The sequence below is a fragment of the Lonchura striata genome, chromosome Z (assembly GCF_046129695.1).
Source record: "Lonchura striata isolate bLonStr1 chromosome Z, bLonStr1.mat, whole genome shotgun sequence".
In the NCBI taxonomy this organism is placed as follows: Eukaryota; Metazoa; Chordata; class Aves; order Passeriformes; family Estrildidae; genus Lonchura; species Lonchura striata.
Window position 1 is genome coordinate 13,531,386 of NC_134642.1, and position 13,644 is coordinate 13,545,029.

At 42.1% G+C, this 13,644-nt stretch overlaps 1 protein-coding gene across 3 annotated transcripts in view; it reads right to left on the reverse strand.

The window, feature by feature from the left end:
- IQGAP2 (IQ motif containing GTPase activating protein 2) overlaps positions 1 to 10,949 on the reverse strand; it is a 123,279-nt gene extending 112,330 nt beyond the window's left edge. For all 3 annotated transcript variants that reach the window (XM_077790218.1, XM_031507283.1, XM_077790217.1), the window contains exon 1: positions 10,868 to 10,949. In XM_077790218.1, the coding sequence (XP_077646344.1) occupies positions 10,868 to 10,913 (46 nt within the window). In that variant the 5' untranslated portion in view covers positions 10,914 to 10,949. The remainder of the gene's footprint in view (positions 1 to 10,867) is intronic.
- Positions 10,950 to 13,644: the final 2,695 nt, after the last annotated feature.

Genomic DNA, 13,644 nt, shown 5'->3' on the forward strand with positions numbered 1-13,644 from the left:
ACTTCTGCCTTTGCCTGCCTGCGTTTTAACTCCTATATAATTATGACAGTCACAATATCTTCAAAGTTTGTAATTCAAAATTCTTCTGCTTAAAGGCACAATGGATTTTTTGTTTTGTTTTGTTTTTTCTTGCTTTTTGAGGTTTTTTTGCTTAATCTTAGTGGGGAGAAAAAAACTTGCGCATTTGGGACAATATAACTGAAAATTCAGTTTGCAGCTACAAACCCAGACAATGAGATTGAACAGTTTGAATACAAAAATGGCTTCAAATTCACAAGAACATAAAGAAATGTGGTATGTTGCATAACACTTACATATAGACATGGTAGCTTTAGGTGATGAGCAGGACCCTTGGGCACCCAGAGGCAGAGAAGAACAGAGCCATTGCAATTCCTGTCCTCTCTCCAGCACTCCTGGCTCCCCAGGGAAGGCAGCTGAGCTGCTTGTTGAACAAGTCCCAAAACTGCTGTGTATTCAGTAGCTGTTTCTACAACTGATATGACCCAGCACAAGCAGGAGCCACAAAATAGAGGGTGGAGGCACAACATCAGGCTCACAAGTTAGAATCTCTCTACAAAAACTGGGCTTTCTTGACTGTGCTGGTCCACTCAGAGGCAGAAAGTCCCAGAGAATGGAGATGCACCTTCTTTGTTCCTGCCTCAAGGTGAGATGATAAATTCTTGCAGGAAGAAGGCAAATGCAGTGTGCCTGTGCAGGTGCTCAGTTCAGGGGCAGTGCCAGGCCAGCAGTGACCTCAGTTATCTCTTGAGACCTGCTTGGCTGCCTTCACTATGCAATAAGCAAGTGTTTGCAAAAGTACTGGAGCTGATACTGCTGGCTCCAGGGTAACCTCCTCCCAGTACTCCCTGGTAGGTCACTTCAGGAGCACGCTGCACAGGCAGGCAGCCCTTGCTTGTAGGGCATTTATCCACAGGGCTTCTGGACATCTCTGACCCATATTTCTCATTTACATACATACCCAGTAATATGAATTATTTTTTCCTTCATCATCAGGAGTTAGAACCATAGGTGAGAACAAAATCACGAAGTGTTTGAGCCTTGAATAGCAAACCTTTGAGCAAGATTTCAAAAGAACAATTCTTGACCTTTTAAGTCAGTACATCCAGTACATACTTAATGAAACTCGAAGCTGTTTTGAGTGACAATGACACGTTCACCATTGCATATATAATTGCAAAATCAGATACAGAGTGAGCTGGATGTTGCTCCTAACTTATCAATAAACCAAGTACTTTCATTTCTAGGACAAGTCTTTGACAGCTGCACTCAAAAGACAATTTTTTTTTACCTAAACCATACACTCAAGTTTTTAAGTATTAGTATTTGTTCTACTAAATTTACTCTAACCTGAAACTTTGTCCATAGCATCTTGAATAACTTAATTTTTCACATTATTTGCTTATGTCTACTTTATAACCCAAAGTTATATTTGGGCTAATGGAGCAAGTACTGACCTCAAGACAGACTCCTCATTACCTTGAGCACATTTCCTCTAATGAGATTATCACAGTGTTAATGCTAAATATCAACTGCACAAAAAAATATCGGGAGCATATCAGAAGCATTATGTAAACACCCCAAAAACAAGTATTTTGCTTGAAACAGCAATATTAAGACCACCAAAATAAAGGAAGCATAACTAGCACTCAATCACCATTATTGCACCAGCAGTACAAGCAACATGCATAAACTTAAGACCAAAGTTATGTGTTTGCAATTTTTGAAGTCTCTACCCAAAACAGAAATTTGGGCCTTATGCCACACATAACAGCTGGGCACAGAATTTTATAATCTTCTGTATAGCTGCATTTTGTTTCCTTTCTTGAAGCACTTCTTCACAAAAATCAAGACTTTTGCTCAGCTTGTAACAATTCTTCCAAGTTTTTCCTGGTTTTCAACTCAAACTCCATGGACAGCTTCCTTAAAATGAGGCATTTACTGCTGCTAGAGGGAGTGGAGCAGTGTAAAAATATATTTCCTCAGCAGTATCTTACCCAGGTGAGTTTCTACCATTCCTATTCCGTGTGGTAACTATTTCTGTATAGACACACTGTCACAACAAGCCTTGCTCATCGTAAGTACTCCTCCTCTTCCTGGCTTCCATACTAAAGGCTGTTAAGTGTGAACACACATAAAATACCTTCTACCTAATTTGTAACAGTTTTCACACAAATGGTCAATTTTCAAGAAAGTCTATACTTTATAACTTGAGGAAATTACATTAAAAAACCTAATCACATGTAAATTTGCATCTGAAATGAGCCTGAGAAGCTACTGGAGACAACTTCTACTACTGCTATAGGAGCCCAAAATTCTTAACTGCTCATTTCTTTGTCCTTTTGGGGAATCCAGGCCTGTCAATGGGCAGCATTTGCAGCTGGACAGAAGTAGCCTACCAGTCAGCATCTTCCTAACATGTTTCAGGAAAAATAATACATATGAACATTACAGAAATCCACCTCTATTTTTATCAGAAACTTCTGCAAACATTTATGAAGCTACTTAATTTTGTTTAAGTGTGGCAACAATGTAACAAAACAAACCTCCCCCTACCCCTCTTCCCTCACCCCTGCTCCCCCCCCCAAAAAAGAGGAAATACTAAGTGTTATTGCTATGGTTCAGTGTTATAGGAAACACAGCCCTTGTTTTGCCTGTTACTAACCACAGTACTAAGAAAGTTGATTCATTTTGTTCTAGGACAGCTTGTATCTCTGTAATCTTCAGCAAAACCATGTAGTCTTACTTTTCATTTTCTGTGTGTAGATAGAAGTCTGAGCACAAGGGGCTGGTTTTACAAGTGAAAAAGCTGTGCATTTTCTGGATTGTTCTAACCCATTTGTTAAATCACTACCATAGTGAGAGGTGATATAAATTAGCAGGCAGTCACATCCAGTCCTTGAAGGTCAGTTGTCTATCCACCTTCAATAATCAGCTGCCATGCAGCTTTGAATGCCAAGCCAAGGCTGGTTCTTCTCCCAGCATCCACTAAATCACAGTGAAGAAATTTGTGCTCTGCTGTGGCCTTAAAAGCAGTATTCAAAACAAATTCTTAGTTCAGATGTAGTAAGATCATGTTCACTGTGTGCTTCATTTTAAAACAGCTGACATTTTTCCTTGGTTAAAGCTTTGCCCCAGATTTCTCTCAACATAATCCCTGCTCTACCCTCCTTCATGTTCCTTTTCAGTTACACTACAACCTACTCATGTTGATATTCATTCTGCTACACTTATTGAAAAGATATGAAATTTTAAAATTGTTTGCCAGTGAACAAAGACCATCCAGACAGTTGTAGCTTGAGTAAATCTGTTGGTCTTGAAAAAACTAAAAATCACAGAAATAAGAAGCACATACCACAAGTTACATCTCATCCCCACAGTTTTGAGGCCCCTCAAGTCAAAAGTAATTTTATCAGCTACAAAAAAGAGATTTGAAAAAGCATCTTTTTTACTTCATGCCAAAAAAAGCATTTACTTTTCTTTCTTGGTTGGGTAGTCTAGAACTCAGTTTCTTCAAATTTTCTTAGCGCTGTAGCATTGCCAGGCAAACACTGACATGCCTTTACTGTCATGGATTTGTGAAATTACAGCACTGAAGACAAGATTACCTCAAAAACATTTCTGCAATTCAAAACTCCCTGGGCAGCAGAGAGCTGAAAGCAGCCCCAGCCGTTTCAGGAGGGCACGGCACAAGCCTGTCAGCAGCACCACAGCAGAGGCAGCTGGGGACACCAGGGTGATGCACGTGACACTCCTTCCTGTGTGCCCCAGTCCACCTTTGAGTTCTGCTTGCACGTTTTCCTGCCCCACTGCACACACACTTTACAGATCTGTGTGTGCAACTGTAGCACAACTTTAACTTCGTCTGCCATTCTTCCTTCATTCTTCCTTCCTTTTTCAGCACCAGCACCTGCTGGTACTCATCTCTACTCAAGCAACTCCATCATGCTGGAAGACCTGCCTGCAGGTTTATGCTGCAAACCAGACTGGGGACCTAATCCAGCCAAAAATAATTCCACAGGAGTAGTCAAGGTCATGTCTTCCACCAGTAAAGTTGACTGAAAGCACACTCCAAACCACAGTTTCAGGGTGTGGTTCCAGAGCAATTTTAACACCTCTAAACTGCCTGCCACAGTCCCACCTGGCCAGAAAGTCCCCCTGCCTTGGCCAGCAAGTGAAGCTGTGAGACCTCCAGTCACCCCTGCACAGACCAGAGGTGACTGCAAATCCAGCAGTGCAAATCAGCTCTGCGAGGGGAGATTAGCTTCCTGACAGATTGGATATGCATGCTGGCAAGAGGTGAAGTTGTCTTCATCAGCATGACAGAGCAGCTGAAGACAAGTTCATGCTGCTGAAACCTCACCAGCTGGAGCAGTCTGCAGCAAAGCAGGCAAGGGGATTCCAGTGCAAATAACACCAGTTAAAAACAACATCTTATCAATGATGCTTACCCTAGACACAGGGTTTATTCTCAAAAATATTGTGTCTTTGATTAGTTCAAGGGTTTTTTTTGCCTTGTTTCTAATACTTCAGCCAGAGTATTAGGCACAGATGGACCCCAGTACTCAGCTATGATTCCTCAAAACATCTTTGAAACAACACCCTTAAAACACAAGTGAAACATTTACTGGCCTGTAGTTCAACCCTACAACCCTGTGGAAAAGCAGTTGCCTTAATGAAGCACACTTCTGTACAGAGTTTGGGAATTTCCCATTCCAGCTGCCTCTGGATTAATCTGTGCTCTCCTCCCAGAAGAGGAGCATCAAATCCCACAAACATAATCAGTTTACAGAGTAGTTTTATAAATCAAGCACAAATGTAGGAGGTTATTATTCATTTCAGGAGGAACAGACAGTAGAGGATTGATAGCATGCATGACTACAAATTCCTCTACGCACTTTGAAGCCTGGTAAGAGTTGCTTTAAATACCTTGCTAGATGCCACAAAAGCTTTTACTGCACTTTCAAAGAAGCAGGTCAGAGTCCACAAGAGAGGACTGCAGAGACCACATCCTTCATCACTCACTTTATCAGAAGCCACGGGCTGCTTAGCCTTATACACGAAGGCCAAGATAAGCATCTGAGATGAGGACAGTAGTTTTTAACAGCTTTGGAGCCTGGCTGGCAGACAGGACAGGACCACACCTGGAGGCAGAAAGTCTTTATGGGCTGGCAGCAGTTTGCCAGCTGCTGTGAGTCAGAGCTCTGAAGTGCTCCTTGAATCTGATTCCTGAAGAATTTATATCTAGACAACCTCAGCTTGGGCAATAAGTGATAACAAAGAATTGACATAATCCCTCTGGATAAGTATTTCTTGCTAGCGCATATTCATTTGAACAAAACAGTAATTTCAGCACTGAAATCAGCCACCAGCACAGGTTCTTAATGACTGTTTATTTGCTTACATATTTCTAAAGGTATTTAGAAGTTAAGTGTTTCACTGTGCAGTTTATAGGAAAACCATCTGTTTAGTACTCCATTCCCTCCCTCTCCTGCCACCTTACCTGGGCTGTTGGCCACCAGAGAACACACTGCAGGCACTGCCTGCCCCACCAGTCCCTCACCACCACAGGCTAGGGCACTCGTCCTGCATCACAGCAACTGGCAAAACTCTATTGGAATAGTGCCAGGGCAACATGTTGGTCTCCACCACAACCCCATCCTTGTGTCAGCTACTCAGCAGCCCACTTCTCCTCCCAGCAGTGAAAATAAGGCAGTATATGTTCAACAAACCTCTTCAAAGCCCAACTGGCAACACTCTGGAGGGAACATTGCTGTTTTCTGAAGGGGAGCCCAAGTGCCAAGGTGCAGGAAGTGCTGACCCACGAATGAGCTGTGCAGGACTCAGCCCTCATACCACCCTGTCTTATCAAGGACCAGCAAATGAGGCATAAACAGCAGGCACCCCTCCCCAGGATGGGGGCACCTGGCCCTGACCCCCCAGCCGTGGTCCCCAGCCCAGGGTGGGCACAACTCCTCCCCTGCCCAGTACCTGCACTTTCATTCCACAACATGCAGTAGTTCAAGGATACTTATTCCAGAAAAACAACAAAACAGCCTGAACAAGTGAAGCAAACACAGCAGGTTAATAATTTCCTGCAAGGAGCAAGCACAGGAGAGCACACTTATCATTGCACTGAAATATGACCCACCAGTCCTGCCTGTCACTGACAGGCTTTTTTTTTTTCTGCCTTACATGTAGGGTTATTCTTAGTGAAATATAGTTTGAACCAGCAACAGTATCAAGCAAACTTGAGCTAGAAATATTATGTAACACATGCCACTTGACAGAAGAGGTGAGCTAAAAATCTGTGTGCTTCCTATTCCCTGCCTCAAGTATCGGACTTGACATAGCACGCTCATATGTGCTATAAATCTTGTTTCCAGTGCAATATTAATATTTCCTGTTTCAACAGCATTCAAGTTGCTTTAAGCATGCTCTAACATAGCTCTGTCCATTCTTTACAGCAGACTTCAGGGGAGATGAACCTGCTTTGTACAGAAAGCACACAGAGAACCACTCCTACCAAGTGAATTATGTGCACTTGGTTAAACAAAGCAGTTAAACTTTTTGAGTTCTCAATCAGCAGTTTAATTATTAGCAACCTACAAAAAGAGTAGAAGAGATAAACAGTGTATTAGGTTGCCAAATAACACCCATCAATAAAAAGGGGGAAAAGTGTTCTCATAAGTCACAGGCACTACAAGAAAGCATACACCAAAAAGAATATATATGCATAGGACATAGCAAAATTTATTTTTTAAGTTTCAAAAAACTTTCTTAAAAACAAATCCCATCTGTTTTCACTTAGGAAAATCCTATGGAAGTTTTACCAAAAGACATTTCCCCCTTTTTAGACTGCAAAAGAGTCATTTGTTTCGCTGCACTCACTAGACATGCAGACAAATTTACAGTGTTTTATGTTAAAAGCATTTTGAAAAGCCACTGGTTTGAAAACTTTCACATCCTGCTGAGCAAAGGTATAGTTTCATAGAGAGGCGTAGGCTGTGTTTCACTTCAGGTTTGCCCTGCCTGTCTCCACAGGCAGAACAGCACTCCCTCCTGAAGCTTCATGCTGCTTATGTCTCATCTCCAAACTCCTAGTGCCAAACAGTAGCAATTCTGGGAGCCAGCACCAGAAGCACAAGCAACGCCCTTATCACTGGATATCAAGGTCCGTTTTCCCCTGTTTTAACCCATAATCCATGCCCCATGAAACTAGCTTTCTGGCCTCAGCAGCAGAGGTGAAGACTTATTTGTGTCTCCAATACAAGTATCTGCTGATGTTGGAGCTCAGTAGACAGGGACTCAGGGCATATATTAATTCAGCTACTCTGAGCATATTAGTGCCCCAAATCCTTTTCAAATTCAGACACTACTCTCTGTAGCTTCACTATATTCCTGGAAGTGCAGTGAAGCCATTCAGACAGTTCACAAAAACTTAAATATTTGTTTCTGCACACAGATTTCAGGGAAAACTAGCTATAAAGGAGCTGAGAGTGTCAGGAAACAAGCACTCTCAAAGATACACTATTGTCTGATTTGGTATCTTCCCATGTTCAGTCTGTGAGGCACATCTGAGATTTATACTTTGTTTTGTCTTCATAATCTTCCACAGCACCAAGAACTTTTGTTATAAAAATGGCTCATACCTCTAATTGTAATATAAGTCCTAATCCCTGCAGTTTTGTGAACCTCTCTATCTGATTGTGCTAGGACTGAGAAATAAACCAGGCAACAGCTGTAACTAGACTGGAAACCACTATGTAAATTCAGTTGCAGTGTACCTGTTAATGCAGTTTCAGCTGGATAAGCTGGCTTCAGTGTAATTTGACATTCTCACTTGAATTTGTACTGGAGATAAATATCTGTCTGAAGGGCTCAGTGGAGCAGCAACAGAAATCTCTTCTGCATCTCTCTTAAGCTATTGACAAGAAGCAGAATTGGAGGCGCCTTTCAGCAAGTGGTCCAGGAAGCCACAAACCTTTCACCCTAATAGACCAAGGGAAGGCTCTAGCAGGGTGCTCTGAGGTCTGATTCTCCCATGAACCATGCTCATCCTGAACTAGCACCAACCCAGAAAGGGACTGTCTTGTTTGATTTCATTCATCAATTTCCTGACTTTAAATATGGAAATGATCAGCTCTAAGATTTTTTTTTTCTAGATTTATTTTTGTGTTACTATATCAGGAATGTTTGTAAAGTACAACTTCTTTTAAGTTCAGGATATGTCTCCCCAGTGAAATGATACTCGGTTTATAAAGTACTAGGCAGAAAGTTACGATAGTAAAATGCTAACATTCTTCAGAGCAATACACAAACTCTGCTAGGAACTTGAAGTCAAAGTCAAAAGTCCAAGTCAAGTTAAATGTTTAAAACAGTTCTATGTCACTAAAGCAAGGGGTCTTAGAAATTTGATAGCCTAACTTGGACAATTTATTAACTCCTTAGGAAATCCAGCATAGATGTGGTGTTCTCAACACAGGGAACTGTTTGTCAGTAATCCAAAGTGAAGTTTTAGTTATGTAGGGGGCTTTCATGAAAGCTAAGAAAACACTAGTGTTAGTTTTCTAGTTAAGGAGTATTTTCTCTTGTTTTGTTTTGTTTTTTGGTTTTTTTGTTGTTTGTTTGGTTGGGTTTTTTTTTTTTTTTTTTTTTTTGTTTAAGGTGCTGGGTGTCTTCGCTGCTCAAAACGGCAGCCAAATGCAATGCAGATAAAATGTATGTATTTCTCTAGACACAGACTAAAAAACCCAAACATGTGCCTCTACTGTCACTACAGACAAGTAGGCTTGTTCTTTAATGGAAGTCTTCATGAAGTTTCCTGGTGTATATTTTTTTAAATATTGCCATCAGCCTGGCATATTTCAAGAGCCTTTGCCTAGTCTCTTGAAAGGAATGTAATTTCAATGGTTCCTGCACCAAAAATTGCACTCCAAAAAGAAGTGGATGCAGTGTGGCACAACAGCCACAGCTTCTCACTCAGGGAAGGACAGAATAGCTACCTGATCTTGAGCAAGCAGACATGATTGATCAGAAGAGTGGCACCATTATAAAAACAAGTGTACTCTCATCCACTCTTGTACTTGGGGCAGAGAGACCTGACACCAAGCATGGCTACACCTCAGAACATGAACATCCCCATGGTTACTAGAACAAAATACTCTCAACTACCACAGCAAAGCATAAGCACTGAGAGGATAGAACGTATCTTCAAAACTATATTTAGTGTCATTCTTTCCCATAATAATTGAGGCCTACAATCTTTAATATACTCTGACCAGCTCTGTCAATAAGGTAATTCATCCTCAGTGCCAGGAAGGAACAAGACTCAAAGGACGAACCCTTTGCTTTGGGTTAAAGACTAATTTTTGCCTTTATCAGAAGTCATGTCACACTTCTACCTGTCCAGACCCACATGTTCTGAGATCAGCCACTGCAGATCCAAAAGGAAAGCCTCTACTGCTGGAGTCCTGACAGGCATACAACAAACATTTCTGCATCTCAGGCAAGTGGACAGTGTCCAAACCGAGGCTGGAACACGATGCTGCACACCTGGACACTGCCTAACTACAACGTGCAATGGCACAAGCTGCTGGGAGGACTGGTTTCACAAGCAAAATATTCACCTTTGCTAACATAACAGCATAGGCACTCAGACAATGCCTGTAGTAACCAGTGAACACACACCTTTGCAAGGATGCAACCCACCTACTGGGTAAAATGAAAAATGAAACTTACAGGCACATTCCACAAAATGCCCCAAGAGAGGGTATCAACAGGGTGAATCAGTCATCAATGAGGAAAAATGCTTAGAAGAGCATGGCATTCTGCAAGCTGAAGGTCTTACTGCCAAGCTTTTTCTACCTGTCTTAGGTGGAATCAAGGTGGCTCTTAACACTGTTAAGGAGTTTTGTTTCTTTCTAAAAGGAGATTTCAAAACTGGTTTTTAATGAAGCCACTACGATAAGAACTGGGTATCTACTCATTAGACAACAGGATGCCAGGGCTGTTGAGAACTTCGCAAATAATTTGCGTGTTACCATTTTGCAATGCCTGACGTATCAGAGGCATTTCTTGTAGGAATGGCACAGCCACGGGCTTGCACTGCTCTGCCCTGCAAGAGCCTGGAAAAGCACAGGCGGGTGCAAGATCCCAGCACGGCACAGCACGGGCGGGAGAGACCAACAGCAAGAGGAAGGTGTTCAAGGGTTTTTCTTAAACATACGTTTGGGAAGTAAATACACCCCTCTGAAAAGAAATGCCCGGTTCCTGCACGGTCTCTCCCCTCATCCCAAGCACTTAAGAGTTGCAAAGGTCTAAGATAAAGTTATAAAACTAGAAAGCAAAGGTTTAATTTTATAATCCGAAATTCCGAAGTAATAATCCAAAGGTTACCAAGTTACAACCTGAAGCTACAGTCATAACTCAAGTTACGAAGTTAAAACCCAAACCCATACCTGTAACACCAAGTTACAGCACTAAAACCCGAAGCTCGACCTCTAATCTAAAACTCCCGAGCTGCAATGCGGAATTCCGGCTATAATCCATTCACAAAGTTACAGAACAAAACGCAGCCCCGTGAAAACCTGTTCAAAACCCAGCCGGAGCCGACTGCGAGCTAACCTAAAAGGAGGCGGAGCGCCGCGCGCTGCCGCAAGAGTCTGCTGGGCGGGTTTTACTTTGCCTTCAGCTTGCATTTTTAGTAGTAAACCGAGAAAGCAGCAAGGGAGTGGGAAATTAAAAAAAAATTAAAAAAAAAAAAATAATAAAAAAAAAAAACACCAAAGCAGAAAAAAAAAACAAAACTACGGAAAGGTCCCGAAACGCCCCCCAGGACCCCACTCACAGCCGTAGCGGGGCCGCTGCAGGGACGCCAGCTCCTCATGGTGCATCCTGCCGCCGCCGGGAGGGACGGCGCCGGTCCCCGCCCGCCCTTCTTATGCGGGCCGGGCCCCGCTGATTTGCTGCGGCCGCGGCCGCGCCGCCCCGCGCGGGGCCGGGGCCACCGGGGCGGCTCCGGCGCGGCTGGGGCCGCGCGGGTGCGCGGGAGAGCCGGGCGGGGGAGCGCGCGGAAAACAAGGGAAAGGGGAAAGGGAGAGTGAGAGAGGAGGGGGAAAAACAAACTAACAGAAAAGCACACGCCAAGATTAAAAAAAAAAAAAAAAATAGGCAGAAAAGCGCCAGGTAGAAAGTAGAAAAAGGAGGGAAAATAAAGCAAAACGTAACAAAACAAAACACGCCCCCCTCCCCCCCCCGAAATAGACCACAAACAAATCCCCAAAAACAACAAAACCCCAAGCCTCAAAGCAAAGAAAAAAAATCAACCAAAAACTCCCCAAAACCACAAAAACAACACAACAAACTAAAACTCAAGAAAGCAACCAAAAGGCAAGGCCCAAAGCAAAACAAAAACAACAAAAAACCATAACAGAACAAAAATACCCAACCAGAAAACCAAAAAACACCACCCCAAACCACCAAACTATTTAAATAAACCAAGTTCCACAGTAAAAGGCCAAGGACTCTCCCCTATGGTGTTTTGGCAGGGCGGACTCTGAAGAGAGGTGAAGAACCAAGTCTAAGACTCCCTCCTGTAATTTTGCCGTTTTGAAAAATTCTCACACCCCACAAGCAGTGTTTCTGCCAGACCACAAAGCCATCACCATGACCTGCACCTTTGCAATTGGGTGTACTGAAACAGATTTTTGGAGTTCACTTAAGTTAACAAAATGAATTAAGCATTTATATTCTAGCTTGTAGAGTTACATGTTGAATTTTAACCTTTTACTTAAGAAACCTCTGCCTCAGGAGCACGGACACAAGCCACGGTTTTTAGGGTTGCTTTAAATGCCACTAGCGAATAGCGCAGCTAGTAGGGGCATCATACAAGTTAAGATTTGCAAGTGATGCTTACAAGCATCGCTGGTTAGTAAAGGACAAGATCCAGCTAAAAGTAACCAGCAAGCCCAACTGGGCTAAGAGTTAAGTGTTTGTTGAGAGATAACACTGCCCTTCAGTGTTAAAAGCTGTCACTGAAAGATCCTTGCAGTACAGGGTTTGTTGCCTGGTTCTTGCGGCAAGTGAGAGGTAATTTGCCCACACAGAGAGAGAAGGAGCGTCCTTAGGAGGGATATACCAAAGTTCAACAAGTTGCTGTGTAGCCTTTGACTGAGAACAACCACCAGTTGAACAGGTGCTGAGAAACCCCTTGAGGTGGGGTCCAGGAGTGGTAATCTCCTGTTTCGTGTGCAGATTGACAACCTTTTGCTGGAAGCCAGACTGGCACACAGCTTGGGTTCTCCTCCAACACTTGAAGTGTCAGAGGAAGTAGTATTGTATTTCATATAAGCAGAGATCCACATGTTGTGCGTGTACCCCTGAATTATAACCCAGGAGTTGAACAAGCAAAGTGTAAAATAGTTAATTTAATCTGTATAAAAAATCACCTGGTCCCTGAAACCTAGGACATGTTTGAAGAAGATTAAGAAAGGATAAAGGAGTGACCCAGCCTTAGTATTAAAAAGAAAAATGAAAGAAATATTTTTCCTTCTCTTTCCTCCCCAGTGGTTTGGATTGAACCCTTAAGAGTTCGTAAACTTATGTGGCACTGGGCAAACAATAAATTAACAATGATTGATGGTTAATTAATTAATACAATAATAGTCTAATATAAAAACTATTATTGATTATTAATTTGGCTATTAATATTTTATCTAGTTATTTGATTAACTATAAATTTATAATTATTAAATTTCATAACAACAAAAAAAATCTTTCTTTTTCCCTTTCATTTGGCTCATAAGAGATGAATATTCTGTAGTTATAAGAGCAACTGGCCAAACTGAAAAGGCATTTTTCTTTAAGCCACTAAAATAAAGCAATGGGAGCTCCACAAATTTCCACATATGCCCAGTTCCCCTGAGCCACTTTTGGGCTGAGATTTGCTGAGACAATTACAGACAACTATTGCATTTAACAATGGGGAGATGACTCTGGAGGTAAATGATCAAAAGTATGTAGAAGTATTGAGTTTAATACTAACCACTAGCGAAGTCATGAGAAAAACTGAAATTGATGAAGAAATAATGAATCAGGTATTCCCTGGGGTATGGGCCTCTGATGTACCAGGGAGAGCGAAAAACACTCCCCCTATATAGATCAGACTAAAAGAGGGAAAGCAACTTGGCAGGGTTAAACAGTATCCCTTGAGGTGGGAGGATAAGGAAGGGATTAGCCCAGTAACTGAGAACTTTTTTCGTTTAGGATTATTAAAAGAATGTCAATCTGATTTTAACACCCCTACCCTACCAGTTCTCAAACCTGATGGGTCATACCGGTTAGTACAAGATCTGTGAGCTGTGAACAAGGTAACTGGAGATCTGTATCCTGTGGTGGCCAATCCCTACATGTTATTAACTTGCTTAACACCAAAACTAACTTGGTTTACCATTTTAGATTTAAAAGACTCTTTCTTTTGCCTTCCTATCCACAAAGCCAGCCAGAAAATTTTTGCATTTGAATGGGAAAGTCCTAAAGGCAGACAAAAAGCTCAGTTTACAGAGACCAGACTCTCTCTCACAAGGATTCAAAAACTCACCTACTTTGTTTGGAGAACAACTTACA